This window comes from Corythoichthys intestinalis, chromosome 2 (assembly GCF_030265065.1).
Source record: "Corythoichthys intestinalis isolate RoL2023-P3 chromosome 2, ASM3026506v1, whole genome shotgun sequence".
NCBI lineage: Eukaryota > Metazoa > Chordata > Actinopteri > Syngnathiformes > Syngnathidae > Corythoichthys > Corythoichthys intestinalis.
The window spans coordinates 7,999,818-8,023,192 of NC_080396.1; the positions used below are offsets into that span (position 1 = coordinate 7,999,818).

General features: G+C 38.4%; 1 protein-coding gene across 9 annotated transcripts in view; it reads left to right on the forward strand.

The window, feature by feature from the left end:
- LOC130905566 (R3H domain-containing protein 1-like) overlaps window positions 1-23,375 on the forward strand; it is a 184,190-nt gene that overhangs the window by 59,117 nt on the left and 101,698 nt on the right. For 7 of the 9 annotated variants that reach the window (XR_009061121.1, XM_057819125.1, XM_057819101.1 and 4 more), the window contains 3 exons: window positions 6,289-6,480; window positions 20,073-20,090; window positions 20,458-20,547. Coding sequence is in view for 8 of the 9 variants with exons in the window: in XM_057819125.1 (XP_057675108.1) it covers window positions 6,328-6,480; window positions 20,073-20,090; window positions 20,458-20,547 (261 nt within the window). In the remaining variant the exon portion in view is untranslated. The remainder of the gene's footprint in view (window positions 1-6,288; window positions 6,481-20,072; window positions 20,091-20,457; window positions 20,548-23,375) is intronic. The other 2 variants (XM_057819150.1, XM_057819160.1) reach the window with 2 other exon arrangements.

Genomic DNA, 23,375 nt, shown 5'->3' on the forward strand with positions numbered 1-23,375 from the left:
TTAAATTTAAAATCCAGATTATCAAATTCTTATATTGTCTTATTGGAAAATTGCAGTAGGTATTACATTTCCAATTTAATGCCAGGGAAATCACTGTAGTCCAATGTAAAACTTTGAATGCTGTGTATTTGTTTTATTAATGGCCGTGCACTAAATATGAAAATTTGGAATTAACGCATTATACATGACGTTATCCGCAACCTCAGCGACTTGAGTTGTCGCAATGATACCATTTCCTGGATATTCGCAGTTGTAGAGGTGAGCCGGAATATGCAGAGATGGGGAAGTGTGAATTTAATAAAAAATGAATGGCTGATTGAAAAGGTGGTTGCCTCCTAGTGAAAATAAAAAGAGTTCCCGGTGTAAAGTAGAAATAAGGGATGGGATGTAACAATATATCGAAAAGGTGACTTTTTGATATATTGTCATATCCCATCCCTTATATCGCGGCCATTTGTAGCTCAAAGGGTTATTGATCTGCTCCCACCAAGAATCGATATATCATTTTAGAAAGGTGTCACTATTTAGAAAAAAAAACAAAAAAAACAACCGGTTGCTACCAAAATCTTCCATTAGAATAGTATTAGCTCACTGGCTCCCATTGACTGCGCTAGACCATAGACTTCATAATTATATTGATGGGTCATATCGGTCATACACTGCGTCACGCCTTCAAGTAGGGGGCCTGCCCACATCAAGAGGAGTTATTGTCAAACGCACGCACGCAGCGATCTAACGCCGGATTTAGGTTGAAAAAGTATGAAAGCTGTACCACATACAAACAGGAAGGATTGTCTCAGGAGTGATTTGTTCAAGGATTCAAGGTAATTATTGTATTTTTCGTATCGTGCATGCGTTTTGAAAGGTAAAAAACAAAAAAATATCAATGGGAGAAATTAGCCACTACGGCATTGGCGTTAATCATCATAGTTAAATGCTAACTCAACATTTTTTTTTTTTTTTTTTGCTTTTAACCAAGAATCGAGACTGTTTTACGTCCATATCTATTAAGAATTCAGGGATTTATTAAGCATTTATTCAAAATAATTTTCAACGCAAAAAGCTCTTTGTTGGACTAAGGGGGCCGCCACAGTGACTTTAAGACTAGCAGCACATTCAACATATTTACGTAAAATAAATGCTAACTGCCCGGTTCTTTGCTCTTTTAACAAAGAATCGAGACTGTTTTACGTCCATATCTATAAAGAATACAGGGATTTAAGCATTTATTCACAATAACTTCAACGTAAAAAGCTCTATGTGGTGACAAAAGGCGGCGCCGCAGTGGCTTAAAGACTAGCAGCACATTCGACATATTTACGTAAAATAAATGCTAACTGCCCGGTTCTTTGCTCTTTTAACAAAGAATCGAGACTGTTTTACGTCCATATCTATAAAGAATACAGGGATTTAAGCATTTATTCACAATAACTTCAACGTAAAAAGCTCTATGTGGTGACAAAAGGCGGCGCCACAGTGGCTTAAAGACTAGCAGCACATTCGACATATTTACGTAAAATAAATGCTAACTGCCCGTTTTTTCTTTTCTTTTAACAAAGAATCAAGACTGTTTTACGTCCATATCTACAAAGAATTCAAGGATTTAAGCATTTATTCACAATCATTTTCAACGTAAAAAGCTCTTCGTCTGTGTTTCCACTCGGTCAGCTTTGATGGAGATAGGCCCCCTATTAATCAGTGTTCCGTCAATATCATTATGAAGTATATGGCCTGACATCCAATTCATTTTGATTGGCTTGGACATCTGGCGCCATCTAACCCTGTCTAAGGACATCTAAGTTTTCCAATGATGTATCACACATGCATATTGGACAATTTTGTAAGTTGGCCAAATTGAACTTCGGAACTTCAAGTCACCTGAGTGTTTTCTGCCACATATATACATATATATATATATATATATATATATATATATATATGGCGGAAAACACAGACTAGCAGTTTCTGCTCTTGCACTCCTCTTTTAAAGAAACTGCTGTATTTTAAGCCAAAACAACTGTTGTGTTTGATTGAACAATATTTCTGTATGCTGCCATAGCAGATTCATGGCAGCATAGAACTATTTTTAATTTGTCTGTTTTACCCTGAAAACCCCCGTTTACAGACATCGCGCAACCGCTTTTGTTTCAACCCAGCCATAAAACGAAGGTAATTCATTATATTTATTATTCAAAATGTCTGTCATTTTTAGCATTGAATCATTAATTGATGTCTGATATTTCGTTTAAAAAAAAAAATTTTTTTTAAACGGCTTAAACATTTTTTTCGCTGGCATACTTTAAACTTAAAAAAATGGCGTCACAATGAAAAAAATGGTGTCTGTAAAAAAGTCACGGATATCTACCTCATAACTTTCACTTAATTGTATTTTTTTTTTGTTAGTCGCATTTTCTCCGATATGTTAGGTGATGAATAATGGATCCAAACAAAGAAAAATGGGAAAATAAACATTTAAAAGGGTAAATATATGAAAAAGATATGGCGGAAAACACTCAGGTGACTTGAAGTTCCGCTCTGAGACCCCCAATTTGGCCAACTTTCAAAATTGTCCGATATGCATGTGTGATACATCATTGTAAAGCTTAAAATCTCAATTTTCTGGGGGAAGAAAAATTTTGAACAGGAGGGCACTTTAAAAAAAAAAAAAAAAAAAACATTTAAACCGTAAAACCCTATCTGGAGGCAAGAGCACGCGAGAACAGAATTACAGACGCCATGACTTTAACGACATATTATCGCGTACTTACCTTGTTTCGATCCAAAAACTCCACGTAGCATGTATCACTGAGTGTCAAGACACAGCTGTGAATGGCCACAGCTGGATTTTATGGGTGAAATATGGTAATATAACAAGGGTCGCGATTCATAAATTGCAGACATCAAGGAGTGGTGGAGAGTTTCTTTTTCATATATTTACCCTTTTAAACGTTTTTTTTTTTTCCCCCCAATTTTTTTTGTTTGGATCGATTATTTATCATCTAACATATCTGAGAAAATGAGACAGTAGCAAAAAATATATATATAATTAGGCGATAGTTATGAGGTCGATATCCGTGACTTTTTTACAGACGCCATTTTTTCATTGTGAAATAATTTGTTTAAAAGTTTAAAATATGTGAATGAATAATGTTTTAAAGTCGTTTTTTTTTTATTTATTTTTTTTAACGAAATATGGGACATCAAAGATTCTAAGCGAAAAACAACAGACATTTTGAATAATAAATATAATTAATTACCTTTGTTTTATGGCTGGGTTGAAACAAAAGCGGTTGCGCGGCGTCTGTAAACGGGAGTTTCCAGACTAAAACGGACAAATTAAAAATAGTTCGGGGGCTTAATGCGCCATGAATCTGCTATGGCAGCATATAGACATTGTTCTCCCCACTGTATATATATATATATATACACACATATACAGTGGGGAGAACAAGTATTTGATACACTGCCAATGGCTTTTCCCATTGGCAGTGTATCAAATACCCACTGTATATAATATGCATTATTTACCTTCTCCGTCAGTAGTGGATGTGAAGGTATTAAATTGTACAAAGAAACAGCATATCTGATAAGTTGCCTCCTGAATTTCTATTTCAAAACTCATTGGCTGCCAGTGATGGTAGTGGACGACCCAGATCATCTTTAAAAATGAACTCCATATTACCACTTACAACACTGAAACTAAGGAAACAGATCAACAACCTCCTACAATATCAACTGCTTTAATGGTATTCAATAAATTAACTCTAAATTACCTTTGGTGGAAATAGACGTTCAACCCATTTTGACTGGGAGAGGCGAATAATCGCTGCCAGCTTTCACAGTCAAAATGGATTGAACGTCTATCGCCGTCAATGGCATTGAAGCATGATCATCACTGACATAATTATGAAGTCCAGCACATTTCAGATTTGTCTGAAGTTGAATTCCTGAAAGTTTCCAAAGAATATGATGATAAAAACAAGATTTAAACTGCAATTATCCTCACTGTAGGAAACAAGCCATCACTGTGAAAATGCAAAAAAAAAAAAAAAAACTGACACTCGCGTCCCAAGGCAAAAATGTGTCTAGTGGAATGAATGATGCTGAGAAGTACAGAATACTGATTTCCTGAATCGTGAAAATATCTGTCCAGTAATGCAAATCTTTGAACAGGGCAACTCTGGAGATTTCACCCATCAAAATGTCAGTAAAAGACACTAAATATTCAAAGGAATGTGCAACACCCTGGAGTATTAAGCTGTTTTCTCTCCGAATGTAAAAATAATGTAAAGCAGCAGCAAGGGTTGCTTTTGTCAAACAACTGACAGGTCATTGAAATTCAGCAGCGAAGTCTGCAGTTGCCAGCTGTGTTTCCGCGTGCCTTTAAGCCTAGCACAAAATTTACTCTACAGAAGAACACTATGGAGCACCGGGCTAGAAGTCAATTACTTTGACATGGGCCTTTACTGTATGTAGTCTATATATACACATGAAAAGGGATGTCTCCAATCCGATCACATGATCAAAAATTGGGCCGGACCGCGTCATTTTTAGAAGATGGGAATCGTGTGAAAAAGTGTTTTTTTTTTTTTTGTTTTTTTTAAAGATTTTGTTTCATTTAAGGGCTACAAAGCAGCAAACTTAGAAGTACAAGGATACTGACAGTAGGCCTGTCGCGATAACAAATTTTAGTGTGCGATAATTTATCTCATAAATTATTGCGATATGCGATATTATTCCGCCCCCCCCCTCGATTTTTTTTTTAAACCCAATTTTTTTTTAAAAAAACAATTTACAATAACACAGTGAGAATATAGTATATATTATTAGACCAAGTAAACCCATTTAAACGTGTTTACTCTTGAATTCATAAATAATTTTACAAGAAATCACAACTAACACTTGCCATGCTGTGGGACTTTCCTTTTTTTCTTTCTTTTTCTATGTGCTTTTGTGACTCGTTTTGAACCGTCTTCCTTCTTTTTGACAAAAGACAGTTAATGCAACAGTCTTTTTGGCATGTAGAAATACCGTTTGATCCTGGCTGCTTGCTCCCAAAATGCCGCAAATTTCAAGTTTTTTTTTTTTTTTTTTTTTAAATGTCAGGAGTGTGATTTGTTGGTCCAGCTTCCCAGTGCACCAACAAATCTGACTCTTTCATATGACGTTAATTTTCATAAACTACATGCAATTTTTGGGATTTGTTGTGTAAATGGATTTATGCATATTATTATTTTATTTAATACTGTAATGTCCTAGCTGCGTGTAATATTCTGATATAATGTTTTTCGAGGCACCCTGCAGTGCACGCAACGTTACTCTAGTTTTGGTCACGTGACACGGGAGTGTGATAGAGATGCACAGGCTCTATCTATCGCTCCGCACAGCCTGCCGAGAGCCCCAAAGTTGTCAGCACTTCGTGTGTTCGATACCTTTGTCAACAAAAAGCTCATAGCAAGACACTATGCACAATCCGCTTAAGAGACGCTGGGACTGGAGAGCTGTGAGTAGTAGGAGGCGAGGGGGAGATGAGCGTGAAGCAAAACTTCGCGGTCGAATGTGGAGGCAGTCCGCTATAATTTTGTTTTCTTATTGTTGCCACAATAAAGTGGAGAAAGCCATCAACGACTCATCTCCTTCTTACCCCCTCAACATTTTTATATTATTATTTCATATGCACAAGAGCTGCTGGATCTGCCTAAATGAACATGAAGTCTGATTATTATTTTTTTTAAACAATGTTATCAGATAGACAAAAACATAAAATTATGTGCAAATGCCTGCATCTTCAAATCATGAAAATAATAACAGCCTATATTTTACCAATCTTGTAATCTCGATGGGTCTTGTCTCCATTCCATATCAGGTAGTCCAGGCACATTGTTTGCATCCTGATTAGCGTCTGGCTAATACATGTTAGGTCCAACATAAAATTCCAACCTCCTTTTCTTCCTCCAACTCTTCAAAAACTTGGATCTCCTCCCTTGCGCTCGATCTATCGCTTATATTGCTGTTTGAATCATTGTTTGAAGGGCTTTGTATGGCGGCCGTATGGAGTGCTGCCATCGCTGTTCTCGGTGTGACGTATCACTTCCGGGTTCGTCCCCTTTCAGGCTCGAACTTCGGAAATGCGATTATTTTGTCAAATATACGCCATATAAATTATTTTTTCATGCTTTATTTGTTGGACAATGTTTAATTACTTTAATTGTGACCCTTTTTGGCATGTTATGAAATTACTTCACATTTGGTCTTTAAAGTTCGCTTTTTTTCATTCATTTTTTGCAGGTGCTCCGTCTTTGCCAACATTGCCAGTAAGACATTGCCATGAGAATGTCTGATCAAGTTAATTTTGAAACACCGAAGGTTTCCGTGGCTGCCGACAATGTGCCGTGTCCAAAAGATACCGCCACCCAGTCGGATGTTTCAGATGAGGGCGTCAAAGAAAACTCTGGGAAAATCACCGCAATAGAAGCCAAGGTAAATAACACATAGTTTGAGTTTGCTTTTCATTAATTTAGCATTTACCGTAATTTCTGGACTATTGGGCGCCCCTGATTACAAGCCTCACCCAGTACATTTTTAAAGGAAAAACCATTTTGTACATACATAAGCCTCTCCTGCCTATAAGCCGCATTTGACCACTTAGTAACAAGAGACATTGACAAAGAAATAGTTTTCAAACTTTCAATAACACACCTTAACTTTTCGTTCCAAACAGCGCCGGCATACACGGCAGTTATATAGCAGCTGCACGGAGGTTACACAGCATCAGCATGGCGGTGCAGCACTAATTGTGCTGGTTAATAAAAACATAAAAGTATTTGTTAGCAATCTTCATCTTCCTCCTGTGCATTCAAACCATGGAAGTCTTCACCCTCAGTGTCGGATATGAAGACGCTCAGATGCACTTCGCCAAGCACCTACTCAGTCTCTCCTTCGCCGTCGCCTTCAATGTCTCCCATAATGAGGCATATTCACTCCCAGCCTGTGCCGTCCTCCTCGCCTCGTCACGCAGCAGACTGGCCCCTCAAAACCCGTTGGTGATGGCGGACTCTTTCATAGCGCTTCACGCTGCCAGGCTCCCCCGGCAAACCTGTGCAAAAGCTGCTCTTCGCATGCGGCGAGTCTGGGCAAACGATCTCTCGCCGCTCGTCATCAGAGCGTCCCATACAACTCGGATGGCCAATTTAATTTCTTCTAGCATTTTCCATGATGCAGGTCTGCCAATTCTATTCATGCACAAAGACGAGGGTCCGCCGCCTCTATTCATGCACAACGCACAAAGTTAAACTACCGGAAATAGTGCAAACTAGCGTATTCCTCGACACATATATTACACGTGTCTCACTCCCACATTCCATGGCCGAGCGCCCCTGGCGGCCGTCAGAAAAATACACAAATTGGCCGCATCATTGCACACGCCGCAGGACCCAAAAAGAGGGAAAGTAGCGGCTTGTAGTCTGGAAATTACGGTACTTCTTCAGCATAGTCTAAATAACAGTACGATGTCCTCAAGCCATGTGTGAAAATATATCTTCCATTATGATGCCTTGAAGCGGAAGTTCAGGATTTTTGACATTCGGCTTAATCTTCGAGTTAGCAGGGGTTTATTTAGTTGGAGGAGTTGATTTCAACAAATTCCGTTTCGTTTGCAAGTTATTTGTTAGTTTCAGGACTCCGGAGTGGCTAAGCTAGCGCGAGTCAATGGCATCATTATAGCATGCCATAAAAAAAAAAACGATACAGATCCAACATAGTCAAATAAATTCAAAACACATCATTGTTTGTGATCATTGTGATCATTGTTTCGTAACACCCATGCAGCCAAAACAATGTCACACTAAACCAGTTAATTCAGGAGAGCATAAAACACTGCGTGAAATACGAAATAAACATGCTTTTTTGTGTCATACACACTTTGAGCCTAATGTCAAAAATTCTGAACTTCCGCTTTGAAACCTTTAACAGTGTTTGTAAATGACCATATTCCTGCAATGGAAATAAAATTCCCAAATGAACAAAATAATGGAAGGATGTCTAAATTACAGTGTTGATGGAAAAATGTCATTGACGCTTACGTTTTTAATCATCTCTCACATCAATAACAGAGTGATCATTCATTGATTTTCATGCATCCATGCGCATGTTACAGAAAGCTGAAGTCCTTACTCGCTGATTTATTTGTTAAACGGTGTAATACGTGTATAGCGCTTTCCGCCTTTCAAGGCTCAAAAGCTCTCAAACACTACATCGCCAGCCACCTACTGGTGACGCAGCATCAGGAGCAATGTGGGGTTCAGTTTCTTGTTCAAGGATACTTAGGTGAGTTCATCAGGGGAGAGAATCGAACACACATCCTCTGGGTTGAGGGACAATTACTCTACCACTGAGCCACACCACCCCAATACTTATTTATTTATAGTGTTGTTAATAACGGCGTTATTTTTTTCAGTAGTGAGTAATCTAATTAATTACTTTTCTCATCTTGGCAACGCCGTTACCGTTACTGAGGCAGGAAAGGCATGCGTTACTATGCGTTACTATGTTGGTTGAATGTCACCAGAAAAGTCTGACAAAGACAGACTCACGGAGATGAGAGAGCAGAGCAGGAGTGGGGAGGAGGCAAGGGAGTTGTGACGCCATTCCAAACGCAATGCTAGGTGGCTCCAATAATACCTGACTTTAGCCGATAGCCTACAAACTACGCCCACATGACGCTACGGTAGATATCACATATGGTAAATGGAGAGTACTTATATACCGCATTTATCTACATGGTTACCATGTCCAAAGCGCTTTACATTAGCACTCATTTACTCATTCTCGCACACATTCACACACCAATGGGGCTGCTGCCATGCAAGGCGCTGTCAAACCATTGGAGGCAAATTAGGGTTCAGTGCCTTGCCCAAGGGCACTTCGACAGTGGGCAGTTATAGCCGGGAATCGAACCGCTGACCAAGGACAACTCCAACTACCAACTGCGCCACGGCCCCCCACACACACACACACACACATATATATATATATATATATATATATATATGTATATAAAGAACTAGATGCAAATGACAGACACAGCGGCACTAGCAACATGTATAAAGAACTAGATGCGTTAGTAAACAGCCGACATCTTAAAGCAGGAGACCTCTCAGGATGGCTCTGTTGTAGAGAACCTTCCTAGCGAACCTAAGTAACTTTTTATCTAAAATGCTCCTAAATCGGCAAAATCTTGATTTATTTATCTTTAAATGATGAAACAATTTTAAAACTTACACATGTTCAAAGTAGGTAGAAGGGAACTAATGCAATAACGGAAGCAATTTTAACAACTTGAACGGTTGATTCACAACATCCTAAAAACCCTTTAAACTTCACATTGTGTGACCTGTTTTTTTTTTTTTTTTTTTTTTTTTTTTGAGGGGGGAAAAAAAAAACATGAAAATTATCTCCAGTTACTTTGCCAAGTAACTAATTACTCTTACATTCAGCTGAGTTACTTAAGCAATTTCTTTTTGGGTGAAATAATTTATAACTGTATTTAATTACTTTTTTAAAGTGAAATTAACAACACTGTTTATTTTTAACCAGTTTTAAACACTCATCACATATCCAAATGTACTTAAATGGCATATTTTGGTACAATGCTTACCATATTCATTCCTCTTTTTGTTATGTTGCATGCAGTTTTTTGTTGTTGTTGTTGTAATTTATCCCTTTATTCAGATTTTGTAAGTACTTTATAGCTCCAACAGTATCTATTAAATCAGCTACCTTTTCAGTACAAATCCCTCATCAGAGGACGCTGACCTGACGGGCTCTCTCTCACTAACTAACCGCTTAAAAACAAGCGCCGGTAAATTTGTTTACTTTCACACATTTTCTACATTTGATTCTGCATTTCAAGCACATAGCGAATTTATTATTGAAATAAAATTGTTTACCATAGAGAAGCACCTTTCTCAATGTACTCATTTCAAGCGATCTATTATTAACTGAGGAAAATGGATTCGCGCATTCTTGACTGAAATGCTTTCTTGGAAATTGGAAAGGAAAAAAAAAACCCATGAAAATGTGAATACTATTTGTACGAGATAGATGATAGAATGACATTATGACTCAGGCCTTTCTGGTTCCTACCGAGTTTGTAAGCACCTCGTGGTGTATTTAATTTAAGATGCATCTCCTCAACACTCTCATCATTCTAGTTAAGGCGCATTGCCAATCTGTTCTTCACTGTTAGGGCTAGGGGTGTGAAAAAATGTCAAAATGGTGATATATCGTGATGCTTTGTATCCCAAAAGGTTGTCCATATGCTCCTGCCAAGAATCGAGATATCGTTTTGAAAAGGTGTCATTGTCTTAAAAAAATAAATAAATTAAAAAAAATGAACCAACAAGTTGCTACCAAAATCTTCCACCATAATAGTGTCTCAGTTAACTCTAAGGCTGCATTGACGATGCTCGACGCCCAGTCCATTTAGACTGGGAACGTTCGTTCATTCGAAACCAGAGTATTCACAGTTAGGCATGTGCCGGTATAAGATTTTGACGGTACGATAACCGTGAGCAAAAATACTGCGGTTTCACGGTATCACGGTATTGCAATTATAGCTCCAAAATGTGTTATTTTGAGATGTATGGTCTTAAAAAAAAAAGGATTTTTTTTTTCAGAACATAGTTGCAAATTGGAACATTAATATATTGTTAAAATAAATAAATTATCAATAAAAAAACCAAATATTTTAAATAAAATTATAACTTATAGACTATACCCACAGCCACTGCTCAAGTTGCTCAAGATTAGATCAAGAACAAAATAATTTCTATAAAAAAGTAAAAACACTTCTGAATAAAATTTTTAAAAAGTTTATACTGCATGACTTTTTTTTGAGTGTGGAAAAGCTCAAGTGAAGTTTCGCCATTTTCAGCCACGGTGTCAACTAGAGGCGTGCGAAATTTCCGATTATTAGATTAATCGCGATTCGGCCGTGGAAGATTCGAGAATGATTCACAAATATCCAAATTCCGATTACTGAATTATACTAGGTAAAGCGGAAGTAAAACACAGTCAGCGCGGTCTTTTGGACGCAATGAGGAACGGACCGAGAGTAAATATCAGGTTCACATCATGCCGCTAGATAAAAAACAAAAACAATCATACCTGCTGCTACAAACATACAGCTACAGTAGGTATCATATATATATATATATATATGTACAACTAGATGCAAAATGACAGACGACGCTGGTGTTAGAACATGTATTATTGAACAGAGATGCGAAATGACAGACTTTCCGGCGTAAGTAAACAGCCGCCATCTTAAAGCAGGAGACCTCTCTAGAAGGCTCTGTTGTAGCGAATCTAATTAACTTTTTATCTAAAATACTCCTAAATCGGCAGAATCTTGTCTTGAATCAATCTTTAATTGATGAAATTGTGTTAAAACTTAGACAAAAGTAGACAGAAGGGAAATTATGGAATAACGGGAGCTATTTTAACAACTGTAACAGTTGATTCACAACATTAAATTAATTGAATGTAGTTTAAAGCTGCTGATACAGAATGGCGACTTGAGTTTTTTATTTACTGTTATTTTTGTATACTTGTTTACTGTTATATGTTAACTTGATACTGAAATAGTAGTTTGGTTTAGCCTGAGAGGATTTTTGAACAATTTTGGAACTAATGTACAAAACATTAAAAAAAAAAAAAAAAAAAAAAGGAGGGGGGTGCATGAATAATCGTTTTATAATCGAATCGGAGCCTCTGAACCGTAATCATAATCAAATCGTTAGGAGCCCAAAGATTCCCAGCTCTAGTGTCAACTCTAGTCTACATGATGTCATGCCTTTGTGTTAAAAAGAACATAAAGAATTCATAAGTTTATAAGTTAGTTAAAAATGTAAAAGTTAGTTAAAATGTAAATATTGTTGTGGAAAGGTTTCATCTTAAAAAAAAAAAAAGAAAGAAAAGGGGGGAAAAAAAAAAAAAAACATTGGGAGTGAGACCTCTCCATGATCCAGCGAACGTGGATTTGTGCTTAGGGCAAGATCATCTTTCGCAATTAACGATCTTTGACGCTATCCCTTTTCCCCCTTCATTCAAGTGAATCGAGCTTGTTTTCTCACTCTGCGGCTGTAACACTCGATCGACGCAGTTGCTCTCCCAACTAAGTCTAGGCCAGACATGTCCAAAGTCCGGCCCGGGGGCCAAATGCGGCCCGTGGTCAAATTTCATCCGGCCCCCGGCCTCTGTCATAAAATCAATAACGTCTGGCCCGCACACAGCAAATTTGTCAGCAGTACTGCAACCAGCATTTCAAGTAGCTTACACACAAAATGCTGCTCCTCATTTACCCACTAAAAGTTAGCAGCACTTTAACCCTTTATTGCCAAATGTATCACATTTGATACACCTAAAATTTCATGATTTTGAGACCAATTTAGAATTTTGACATTTCTTTTTGGAAAAAAAAAATGATGGATGCAAGTCAACACATGCATCTGCAAGCTCCATGAGAAAAAAACATGATTTAGCATGGGTTATAGATATTAGAGCGCTTATTACACATATTCATTTTGACTTTTCTTTTTACAAATTTGAAAAATACGTTTCATTAGGACCTTAATTTTCAAATTTTGGGAATCTCTGATAATTGCTTCATGTTGCAAGTATTTAAGGGCTAAGCAACATTACTCCGTGTGACCCATTACTTCCATTTTCTAAAATGGCGACAATCAACAAAAAAAAGAAAGTTGACTGTGACGGCCGACGCTTCAAGGATAGGTGGAAATTGGACTATTTCTTCACTAAAATACGTAACAACTGTGTCTTGCATCATTTGTAAAGAGATAGTCACTGTTTTTAAAGATTTCAATGTGAGGCGATATTACCAAACAAGACACGCCGACATGTACGACAAGATTACAGGGAAGATACGCAGCGAGAAATTGAAGCAACTTGAAGCTAGTTTGATTTCAAGGCAGTAGTATTTTGCAAGAGCCCGAGAGGCGAAAGAGAACGCCACAAAGGCTAGTTGCGAGATTGTTGAAATTATTCATTAAAAAAATAATAAAGCAAATGTGACACACTGAATGGCTAGCTAAATTTTGCTTAAATATATTGTTCTACGTAAAGGACGTCAGCCAAGGTCGGCCCCCCACATTTTTACCACGCCAAATCTGGCCCCCTTTGCAAAAAAATTAGGACACCCCTGGTCTAGGCTAACATTCGTCTTTGTAAGCTTTTAGTTAGTTTGTATATCGAATTTGAAAGGAAAATGTGTGTGTTGTTTTTGGTGAACTTTTTCATGGTGCTAATCCGTTGAAGCTACTCACACATGGAAAAATACAATTGTACAACGTTTTAAATATATTCATTTTATTCCACTTACCATGATTTGAGAGCTCAATAAATTAAAGAACGCCTTATGTTTGAAGTATTTGTTTTTGGGTTCGCTGGCTGTCTAGCCGATAGCGTCACTTTCACACACAGCAACAAACGGGAGGGGGAGAGCGCTGCCACGCCACGCCACTTCTGGCTGCATTTTTGACACATGGAAAATGGCGAATACCGTACTACGGTCTGACGGAAAATTTTAGTGGTTTTGAAACCGCAACGTTTTCACACCACGGTAAACCGGTAACCGGCACATGCCTATTCACAGTCATTCTGTCCGATTTTCAGGGCATTTACAAGTCACTTGCTGTTCATTTTAGGGCATTTACAGGTCATTTTCTGTTGCGTTTGAGTCACTGCCTATTCATTTGGGTGATTCCCTGGTCATTTCCTGTTCTGTAACTCAAAATAAACAGGAAGAGACCCATAAAATACCCCAAAATCAACAGGTAGTAACTGGAAATGAACAGGTAAATGACCTTAAATGGCCCAAAATTACCTCATTGCCTGGCATTGGCTGCCAATGACCACCATAAACGTTCAATCCGTTTGAAGTGGGAGGGATGGCAGCGAATGAACGAATGTTCATTCGCTGCCACCCTCCCAGTTCAAATAGATTGGACGTCTAATTATGATAAACTCATTCCAATTCACGGCAGAAGCTTGTTTTTCTGTTTATTAGTTGTTTGTAGAATATCCTAGAATGATTTCCTGACCAATGTATCGCTAACCGTTGTATCGTCAGATCATCGTTATCGTGAGTTTTGTATCGCGTATCGTGAGGGACCAAGAGGTTCCCACTCCTAGTTAGGGCAGATGAATTGCTTGAACTGTTAATTGCGGAAGTGGCGGAGGCTAAATTGGATGAGGTCAAAAACTGAGTGATTGTAGAATGGCGTAGTTTTAGGCTGTATTTGTGTGAGAGAGGGAGAGACGGACTGAAAAGCATTCAGACGGAGAATGTGAGCAAACTGTGTGACTTTGCCACCATCTGCCTCCATCTCTACAGCTTCAACCTCTGCTGGTGGCCGCCCTACTTTTGCTGACTTCAGCCTTTTCCCTCTTCCCCATTTTCATTCCTTTATCTCCTGCTGGCATTGTTCATTCCCCACCGGCCCCATGCTGCTCAATTAGCCGGTGTAGTGGTGCGCACGTAGTCCCAGTTCTTACCCACCTTCCCCACTGCCCCTCCCTTTCTAATTTACCTGATATAGAAAAGGGTGCTGTAGGTCACAAGCAGTGTCCCATTTCAATTTTTTTTTATGCAACTTTAGGCCCTCGAGCTCAACGGGGGGGAAGGGGGTCGGTCCTCTTGATTTTTAGAGGACAGACTGGAAGGACAAAGATTCATGTTGGGATTAGCAGGCACAGTACAGGGCTCTGGTACAATTTATACCGGAACAGCTCCTGCTAGGTCACCTACTACCTCTCCAACATGTTTCCTTGGTGCATGCTTAGATGTGTCTGCTATTGACGGTGACACACGAACCAGATCTTATGTAAAAATAAACTGTTTTTAAATTGATCAGACAGTAATTTTAAGATGGCGGCTGTTTACTTACGCCAGAAAGTCTGTCATTTCGCATCTCTGTTCAATAATACATGTTTTAACACGAACGTTGTCTGTCATTTTGCATCTAGTGCTACATAAATATGATATCTACTGTAGCCATATATTTGTAGCAACTAGCAACCGGGTGTTGTTTGTAGCGGCTGTCAGCCGCAGTCAGGTATGATTGTTTTTTTTATCTAGCGGCATGAGTTGAACATGATATTTACTAGAGGCGTGCGAAATTTCCGATTCTTACATTATTCGCGATTCGGCCGTGGAAGATTCGAGAACGATTCACAAATATCCAAATTCCGATTATTGAATTTTACCAGGTAAAGCGGAAGTAAAACACAGTCAGCGCGGTCTTTGGGACACAATGAGGAACGGACCGAGAGTAAATATTAGAGCTGGGAATCTTTGAGCACCTAACGATTCGATTACGATTCAGAGGCTCTGATTCGATTATGAATCGATTATTGATCCACCCCACCACACTTTTAATGTTTTGTACATTAGTTCCAAAATTGTTCAAAAATCCTCTCAGGCTAAATCAAACTATTTTAGTATCAAGTTAACAGTTAAAAACAGTACCGGTAAATAAAATACTCAAGTCCCCGTTCTGTATCAAAGCTTTAAACTACATTCAATTAATTTAATGTTGTGAATCAACCATTGTTAAAATTGTTCCTGTTATTCCATAATTTCCCAACTGTCTACTTTCGACATATCAAAGTTTTAAAACTGTTTCATCATTTAAAGATAGATTCAAGCCAAGATTTTGTCGATTTAGAAGTATTATAGATAAAAAGTTAATTGGGTTCACTACAACAGAGCCTTGTAGAGAAGTCAACTGCTTTAAGATGGCGGCAAGTCTGTCATTTCGCATCTAGTTCTTTGTATATGTTCCAACGCTGTCGTCGTCTGTCATTTCACATCTAGTTCTACAATATGTGATATCTACCATAGCCATATGTTGCCGTATGTTTGTAGCAACTAGAAACCGGTCGCTGTTTGTAGCGGCTGTCGACCGCAGCCAGTTATGATTTTTTGGGGGGTTTTTTTGTCCATCTGGTGGCATGAGTTGAACAAGATATTTACTCTCGGTCCATTCCTCATTGCGTCCCGAAGACGTCGGCGTCCCAAAGACCGCACTGACTATGTTTTATTTCCGCTTTACCTGGTATAATTCAATAATCGGAATTTGGATATTTATGAATCGTCCTCGAATCTTCCACGGCCGAATGGCGAATAATCTATGAATCAGAAATTTCACACGCCTCTAGAAAATATCATGTTCAACTCATGCCGCTAGATAAAAAAAAAACAATCATACCTGACTATATCATATTTATGTAGCACTAGATGCAAAATGACAGACGACGTTCGTGTTAAAACATGTATTATTGAACAGAGATGCGAAATGACAGACTTTCTGGCGTAAGTAAACAGCCGCCATCTTAAAGCAGTAGACCTCTCTAGAAGGCTCTGTTGTAGCGAACCTAATTAACTTTTTATCTAAAATGCTCCTTAATCGGCAGAATCTTGTCTTGAATCTATCTTTAAATGATGAAATAGTTTTAAAACTTTGACAAAAGTGGACAGAAGGGAAATTGTGGAATAACGGGAGCAATTTTAACAACTGTAACAGTTGATTCACAACATTAAATTAATTGAATGTAGTTTAAAGCTGCAGATACAGAATGGGGACTGGAGTTTTTTATTTACTGTTATTTTTGTATATTTGTTTACTGTTATATGTTAACTTGATACTGAAATAGTAGTTTAGTTTAGCTTGAGAGGTTCCCAAAGATTCCCAGCGCTAGTAATTTTGGCATATTAACCCCAGAGGTGGGTAAGTAAAGCGCTACAATTACTGTGTTTTATTTACTTGAGTCGCTTTTTGTGAAAAATGTAGTACAGTCCCTGAAAAAAGTCTTGTCGCTTATCCATTTTGTAGAAACAATTGCTAATAAACTGACTTTTAATTATTCAATTGGTTTCAGAAATGGCTCATACGAAAGCTAAGACCCTCCAAATGTACAAATGTACAAAAATATATTTGTTTCACTGAAAAAAGATTTATCATTTCATGAAGACATAAAGGTCAAATTTTGGCAAGGCACAAAGTTTTGTCGCTTAAAGAAAGTAGTGTGAAAATTGAACAAAAATGCACTTCAAATACAAAAATATGTTACATAACATAAGCGAATTAAGTAGTGGTACTGTGAGATCCAAATTTAATATTTTGTATGACTTCCATGGGCTCGAAGGACTGCATCCATGCGGTTCGGCAAGGATTCATACAATTTATTGATGAAGTCATCAGAAACATCAAAGAAAGCAGTCTTGCATGCCTCCCAGAGTTCATCAACATTCTTGGGTTTCATCTTCCATGCTTCGTCTTTCATCCTGTTCATGTCTGGTGACTGGGCTGGCCAGTCCTGGAGCAGGGGTGCCCAAGTCCGGTCTTCGAGAGCCCCTATCCAGCTTGTTTTCCATGTCTCCCTCCTTGAACACACCTGAATCAAATGATCAGCTCATCAGCAAGCTCTGCAGGAGCCTGTTAATGATCCTGATTATTTGAGTCAGGTGTGTTGGAGGAGGGAGAAATGGAAAACAACTTTGATAGGGGCTCTCGAGGACTGGACTTGAGCACCCCTGTCCTGGAGGATCTTGATCTTCTTTGCCTTGAGGAACTTTGAGGTAGAGATTGAAGTATGCGATGGAGCACTATCCTGCTGCAGAATTTCTCCCTTTTTATGGTTAGGAATGTAAGAAGCAGCGAAGATTTGTTGATATTTTAGACTATTTATGTTGCTTTCCACCCTGCAGATCTCTCGCACACCCCCATACTGGATGTAACCCTACACCATGATTTTGCCACCACCAAACTTCACTGTTTTCTGAGTGAATCTCTGATCCAGGCAGGCTCCAGTCGGTCTCCTGCCATATTTGCGGTGACTGTGGTTTAATTCAATCGAAGATTAATCTGAAAAATCCATCTTTTGCCACTGAAACAAATATATTTTTGTATATTTAACATCATTTTGGAGGGTCTTAGCTTTCGTATGAACCATTTCTGAAACCAATTGAATAATTAAAAGTCAGGTTATTAGCAATTGTTTCTACAAAATGGATAAGCGACAAGACTTTTGTCAGGGACTGTAATTCTTAAAAGATAAATCGTAGTACGAGTTATCATAATTTGATATTAAAACCCCTCTTAATGTTGTCGTTTCAATAAAATTAGAAAATTATTTTAACTAGTAGGTCGCCATTGTTGTTGTCGCAGGGCGGTGGCGTCACATGGCCACGCTGCAGGATATGCCACACTTTAAAAAAAAAAAAAAAAAAAAGTGTCACTCTTTAAGCAGTGATGAGGTTAAGGTGGTGATATAAATACAAGTAAATAAGTAAAACTACTACCACCGCTGGCATGTAGTGGAGTAACGTATTTTTCGGACTATAAGTCGCACCTGAGTATAAGTCGCACCAGCCATAAAATGCCCAACGAATAGGAAAAAACCCATATATAAGTCGCACTGGAGTATAAGTCGCATTTTGGGGGTAAATTTTCTGGATAAAATCCAACACACAGAACAGATATATTGTCTTGAAATGAAATTGAAAATAAAAATACAATAAAGAACAACATGCTGAATAAGTGTACAGTATGATAATTAGAGATGTCCCGATTGATCAACATCCCGATCGATCGGGTCCGATCACGTCATTTTCGAAGTATCGGAATCGGCAAAAAACTATCAGCCATGCCTTTTTTAAATATTTATATATATTTGTTAATTAAACCGTTTTCTAATTGTATTTAACGTTACAGACATAATATGTTACACTCATCCAGAGTCTTTAGTTTTGGCTTAAAGTAGGACTGTCAAATTTATCGCGTTAACGGCGGTAATTAATTTTTAAAAAATTAATCACGTTAAAATATTTAACGCAATTATTGCATGCGCTGCACGATCCACTCACGCATTGTCGCGCTCAATCTGTAATGGCGCCGTTTTGCCTATATAGAGAGATAAAAGGCAGCGTAAAATGAGTACAGTGAATTTTGGCAGCCTTTGGAGCCTTTTTTTAATTGGCTAAAGCCTTACAATCCCTCTCCCAACGATTAGAAATATCATAGGAAGCAATGTGGGGAAGCAAGGTAGCAATTGATCTTTATCTTAACACCTTGTGTTATTTCCCAACGCAGAGAAGATATATCAATTGGTAGCACTACGCACAGTCATGGTTCCACTTCCAATCATGCATTTGGGCATGGCTACAGTATCATTTACTGAAAGCTCAACAAATACGCTAAATGGAAATATTTAGTCACAATATACAAAGTCACAAGTCTTTCTATCCATGGATCCCTCTCACAGAAAGAATGTTAATAATGTAAATGCCATCTTGAGGATTTATCGTCATAATAAACAAATACAGTACTTCTATACTGTATGTTGAATGTATGTATTCGTCCGAGTTTTATTCATTTTTTGATCGGGAAAAATTATCAGGATTGATTGGAATTGAATCGGGAGCAACAAAAAAAAGCAATCGGATCGGGAAATATCGGGATCGGCAGATACTCAAACTAAAACGATCGGGATCGGATCGGGAGCCCAAAAAACATGATCGGAACAACCCTAATGATAATGTTACATGATGCATGAACAACGAAATGCGAACGTGGCCGGTATGTTAACGTAACATAGCTATTAAGAGTTATTCAGATAGCTATAGCATAAAGAACATGCTAACAAGTTTACCAAACCATCAGTGTCATTCCAAAACACCCAAAATAATTAAGAAATGATATAATAATGTGTTTATAATTTCACACATAAGTCGCTCCAGAGTATAAGTCGCACCCCCAGCCAAACTATGAAAAAAAACTGCGACTTATAGTCTGAAAAATACGGTAAATATGAAATGGCTGTTCACCAAGATCATTCTTTTTTTTCTTTTTTCTTTAAATGACCTTCCATCTCGACCATAAAATCGCCCAGCCAGCCCTACATGACTTCAAAATGTTTTTACTCCTAAAGTTTAGTAGTTTGTTTCACAATTTTAACTTCCTATACATTTTCCTCCACACACTATCATGCAGGCTGTGAAGTACTCGAAGGTAGGGACCACTTGACTCGCATGTTTTGATATGAAGCATGTGAATTGTTTGCTTGAAAAAGATTTGAAGCCGAACATTTTTGTGCCGGTGAATTGCGATATGTCTTGAAAGGTTTGCTTGCTGCATTGCTGTTAAAATCCTCCAGGAACAGTTAAATGAAGCCCATCAGTCTATGGGATGGTTGCTTCAGTTTCTATGAAAATACCCCCTGATCCCTTGAAAATCAAACCTAAATAAAACAGTCACTAGCAACAAAGACGAGCATTGCTTGCAGCCTGCTTTTGTTCCGCTAGCTTCTGGGTGTCACTGACTGCAATTTATATGTGTAAACAGTTTTAATTGTCTGCTCCTGCACCCTCCTCGACAGCCTAAAACCAGGCTAAAGCTTGTTCGGAGCCTGGCAATATGTGAGGATTCCTTCCGTTGTCCAATTCTTGAGCCTTCATCTGCACCTCAGGTAAAACCTCCCTGAGCGAATTGAATCTATTCCCTCTTCAAATCCATCCGTCATCCCATCAGCCGGACGCACGTGCACTCTCACACGTGACTTGATGTTTTTCGCCCGAAGTTACACATAAAGTAACTCTGATGGAAGTGCTGACCAGGGATCAGTTCTTCATTTCAGCACATTAAAATTGAGATGGACGACCTCCAGCGAACTATTAGCAGCCTTCCTCCGACAGCTGTGATGGAATACCTGTCCAGCACGACCTGGCAAAAGAATGACATCATCAAAACATAAATGGCGAGCTGGACGTTAATTTGTTAATTCGACTATTTATTGCATCCAGGCAAAGACTCACCACCCGACCGTCTGATGAAATTTAAACTCCATTAAATGCCATTCTGCTCTGCTAATGTTATATTTATGCACATACACACAGGTGTGTTCATTCTGAGATTTAGCCAGTCAGCACCGTGCCCCATAACCAGAGGGCAATGTTATTCCCACCGTGGTCTCGCATCGCCCGCACTCCCACGACGTCCTGTATTACCGCCATCAATCATGTTGAGGAAATTGCAATTTCCGCACATCAGCTACCAAGTGCTATGTAGTGCCCTAATTGAATACTCCTGATATTTCCCCCGCTGCAGTTATTGGCAGAGGCGCCTCCGAGCAGAACTGTTTTAGGCAAGCCACACCAGAGGGGCAAGTGCAATAGGGAGGGAAGCAAAATATTAGTTATGTGGCGATAGCTGTCGAATGCAAACCTCTGTTTCTGTGCTAAAGATGAGGGGGGAAAAATCCGGAGCCACTTCCTCATTGTAGTTAAATATATATTAGAGTTGAAACAAATACTCGAGAAACTCGAGTTTAAAAACTGATCCGAGTAATTTTATTCACCTCGAGTAATCGTTTATTTTGACAGCTCTAAGCATCACGTTTTGCTCGGACTACTTTTAATGTGGGACAACGCGCTGATGTCACGTGCGTAGAGGAAGAAGCAATTTAAATTAAAAAAAAAAAAAAAACTTACATCAGCCAACAGCCGCTACAAACGGCGCCGACGTTGCTAAATACTAGCCCGCACGATACTACGTTGATAGCAGGTAGCGTCTGATGAGTCTCATAGAGATCACATGTATGTTGAACTAGATTTGAAATGACAGACTCGGCCAGATCTGGGCAGCGTTAGTAAACAGCCGCCATTTTAAAGCAGTAGAGCACTAAGCGCTAATAAAGAGCGCTAAACGCTAATAAATAAGATTAACGTGACTGTCACTAGCTCACGGAACGTTAGCCCTGCGGAGGGCTAGGTTTCTACTAATTATGACCACTGTCGATGCGTGGCTAACGTGTCTTACATACAGGCTTTAACATAACATAGCATTGTAGAGTGATGAGGGTGTAAAATAAAAACTCAATAATGCTAACTATCAATTTTAGCTCAGTAGTCATTGCTGGATAAAACACCAAGTAGCACTGGTCCCTAATGTGCTCCAATACAGCCTGTATCATACATTTATTTTGAACACTGCAAAAACTCAAAATCCTATCAGGACTTACAGTTTAGACTAACTTAAAAATTAACTAGAATTTAAAAATGGCTTGACACAAATAGAAATTCAATTGAAACACGTGGGAAAAAATCCTAACTTTTAAGTGATGTGTGTAATTAAGCGTAACAGCATTTTTAGGTATATATTTATATACAGTATATATATATTTTTTTCAATAAGATCTAAAGGTTTTTTGAGTGAAAGCAGTGAATTAGTCTTTTTTTTTTTTATTCTAGTTACATCTGCATTGCAATTGTTGGCTGTTTTCAACAATATTCATCGAAAATAAAGAAATTAATGAAAATGGTTCAAGATTAGATGAAATGTCTTGTTTTCTCATGTATATTTATAATTGCTCTTCACCTAAAAATATATTTTTTTATCCGATTACTCGATTAATCGATAGAATTTTCAGTCGATTACTAAAATATTTGATAGCTGCAGCCCTAATATATATACAGTCCCTGACAAAAGTATTGTCGCTTATACATTTCGTAGACACAATTGCTAATAACCTGACTTTTAATTATTCAATTGTTTTCAGAAAAAGGGTCATATGAAAGCTAAGACCCTCCCAAATGATGTTAAAAGTACAAAAATATATTTGTTTCACTGAAAAAAGATTTATCATTTAATAAAACTAGGGCTGTCAAAATTAACGCGTTAACGGGCGGTAATTGATTTTTTAAAATTAATCATGTTAAAAAATTTAACGCAATTAACGCATGCGCGGAACGACCCACTCAAGCATTGCCGCGAACAGACTACAATGGCACCGTTTGAAGTATATTGAGAGCTAAGGGCAGAGACAAGCCAGTGGAGTGGACGCAGGTGTTACCGCCACCTGCCAAGGGGGCCGCTGTTATTTTCAAAGTGACCGGCATTGTCAGATTGAGCAGTGAGGAAGAAAGTGGTCGAGCGAGAGAGTAGAGAAAGCGCGCAGTTAGCGAAGGCTCAAGTGCTGCGTCCTCCACATGCTTTTATTTTGTTAATAAAAGCACCCACAAAAAGCCATCCAATGCCTCTCGGTGTTTATATGTACTCCGCCATCTTCCTCAGGAGGAAATCGGACGAACCGAGCCAACCGATGACAACGAGCTATTATGAATCGCCTGTCCATAGCACCGCCAATTACCAATATGGGTGAATTGGAAACGCAGGCATTTATTGAAGCCGCGCTATTTAATGGAATAAGCGGTGGCATCTCTTCCACAACTGTTTAACTATTGTGGCAAGTGACACGGGGAAGAATAACTGGAGATAATCTTTTTCTGAACACCATGT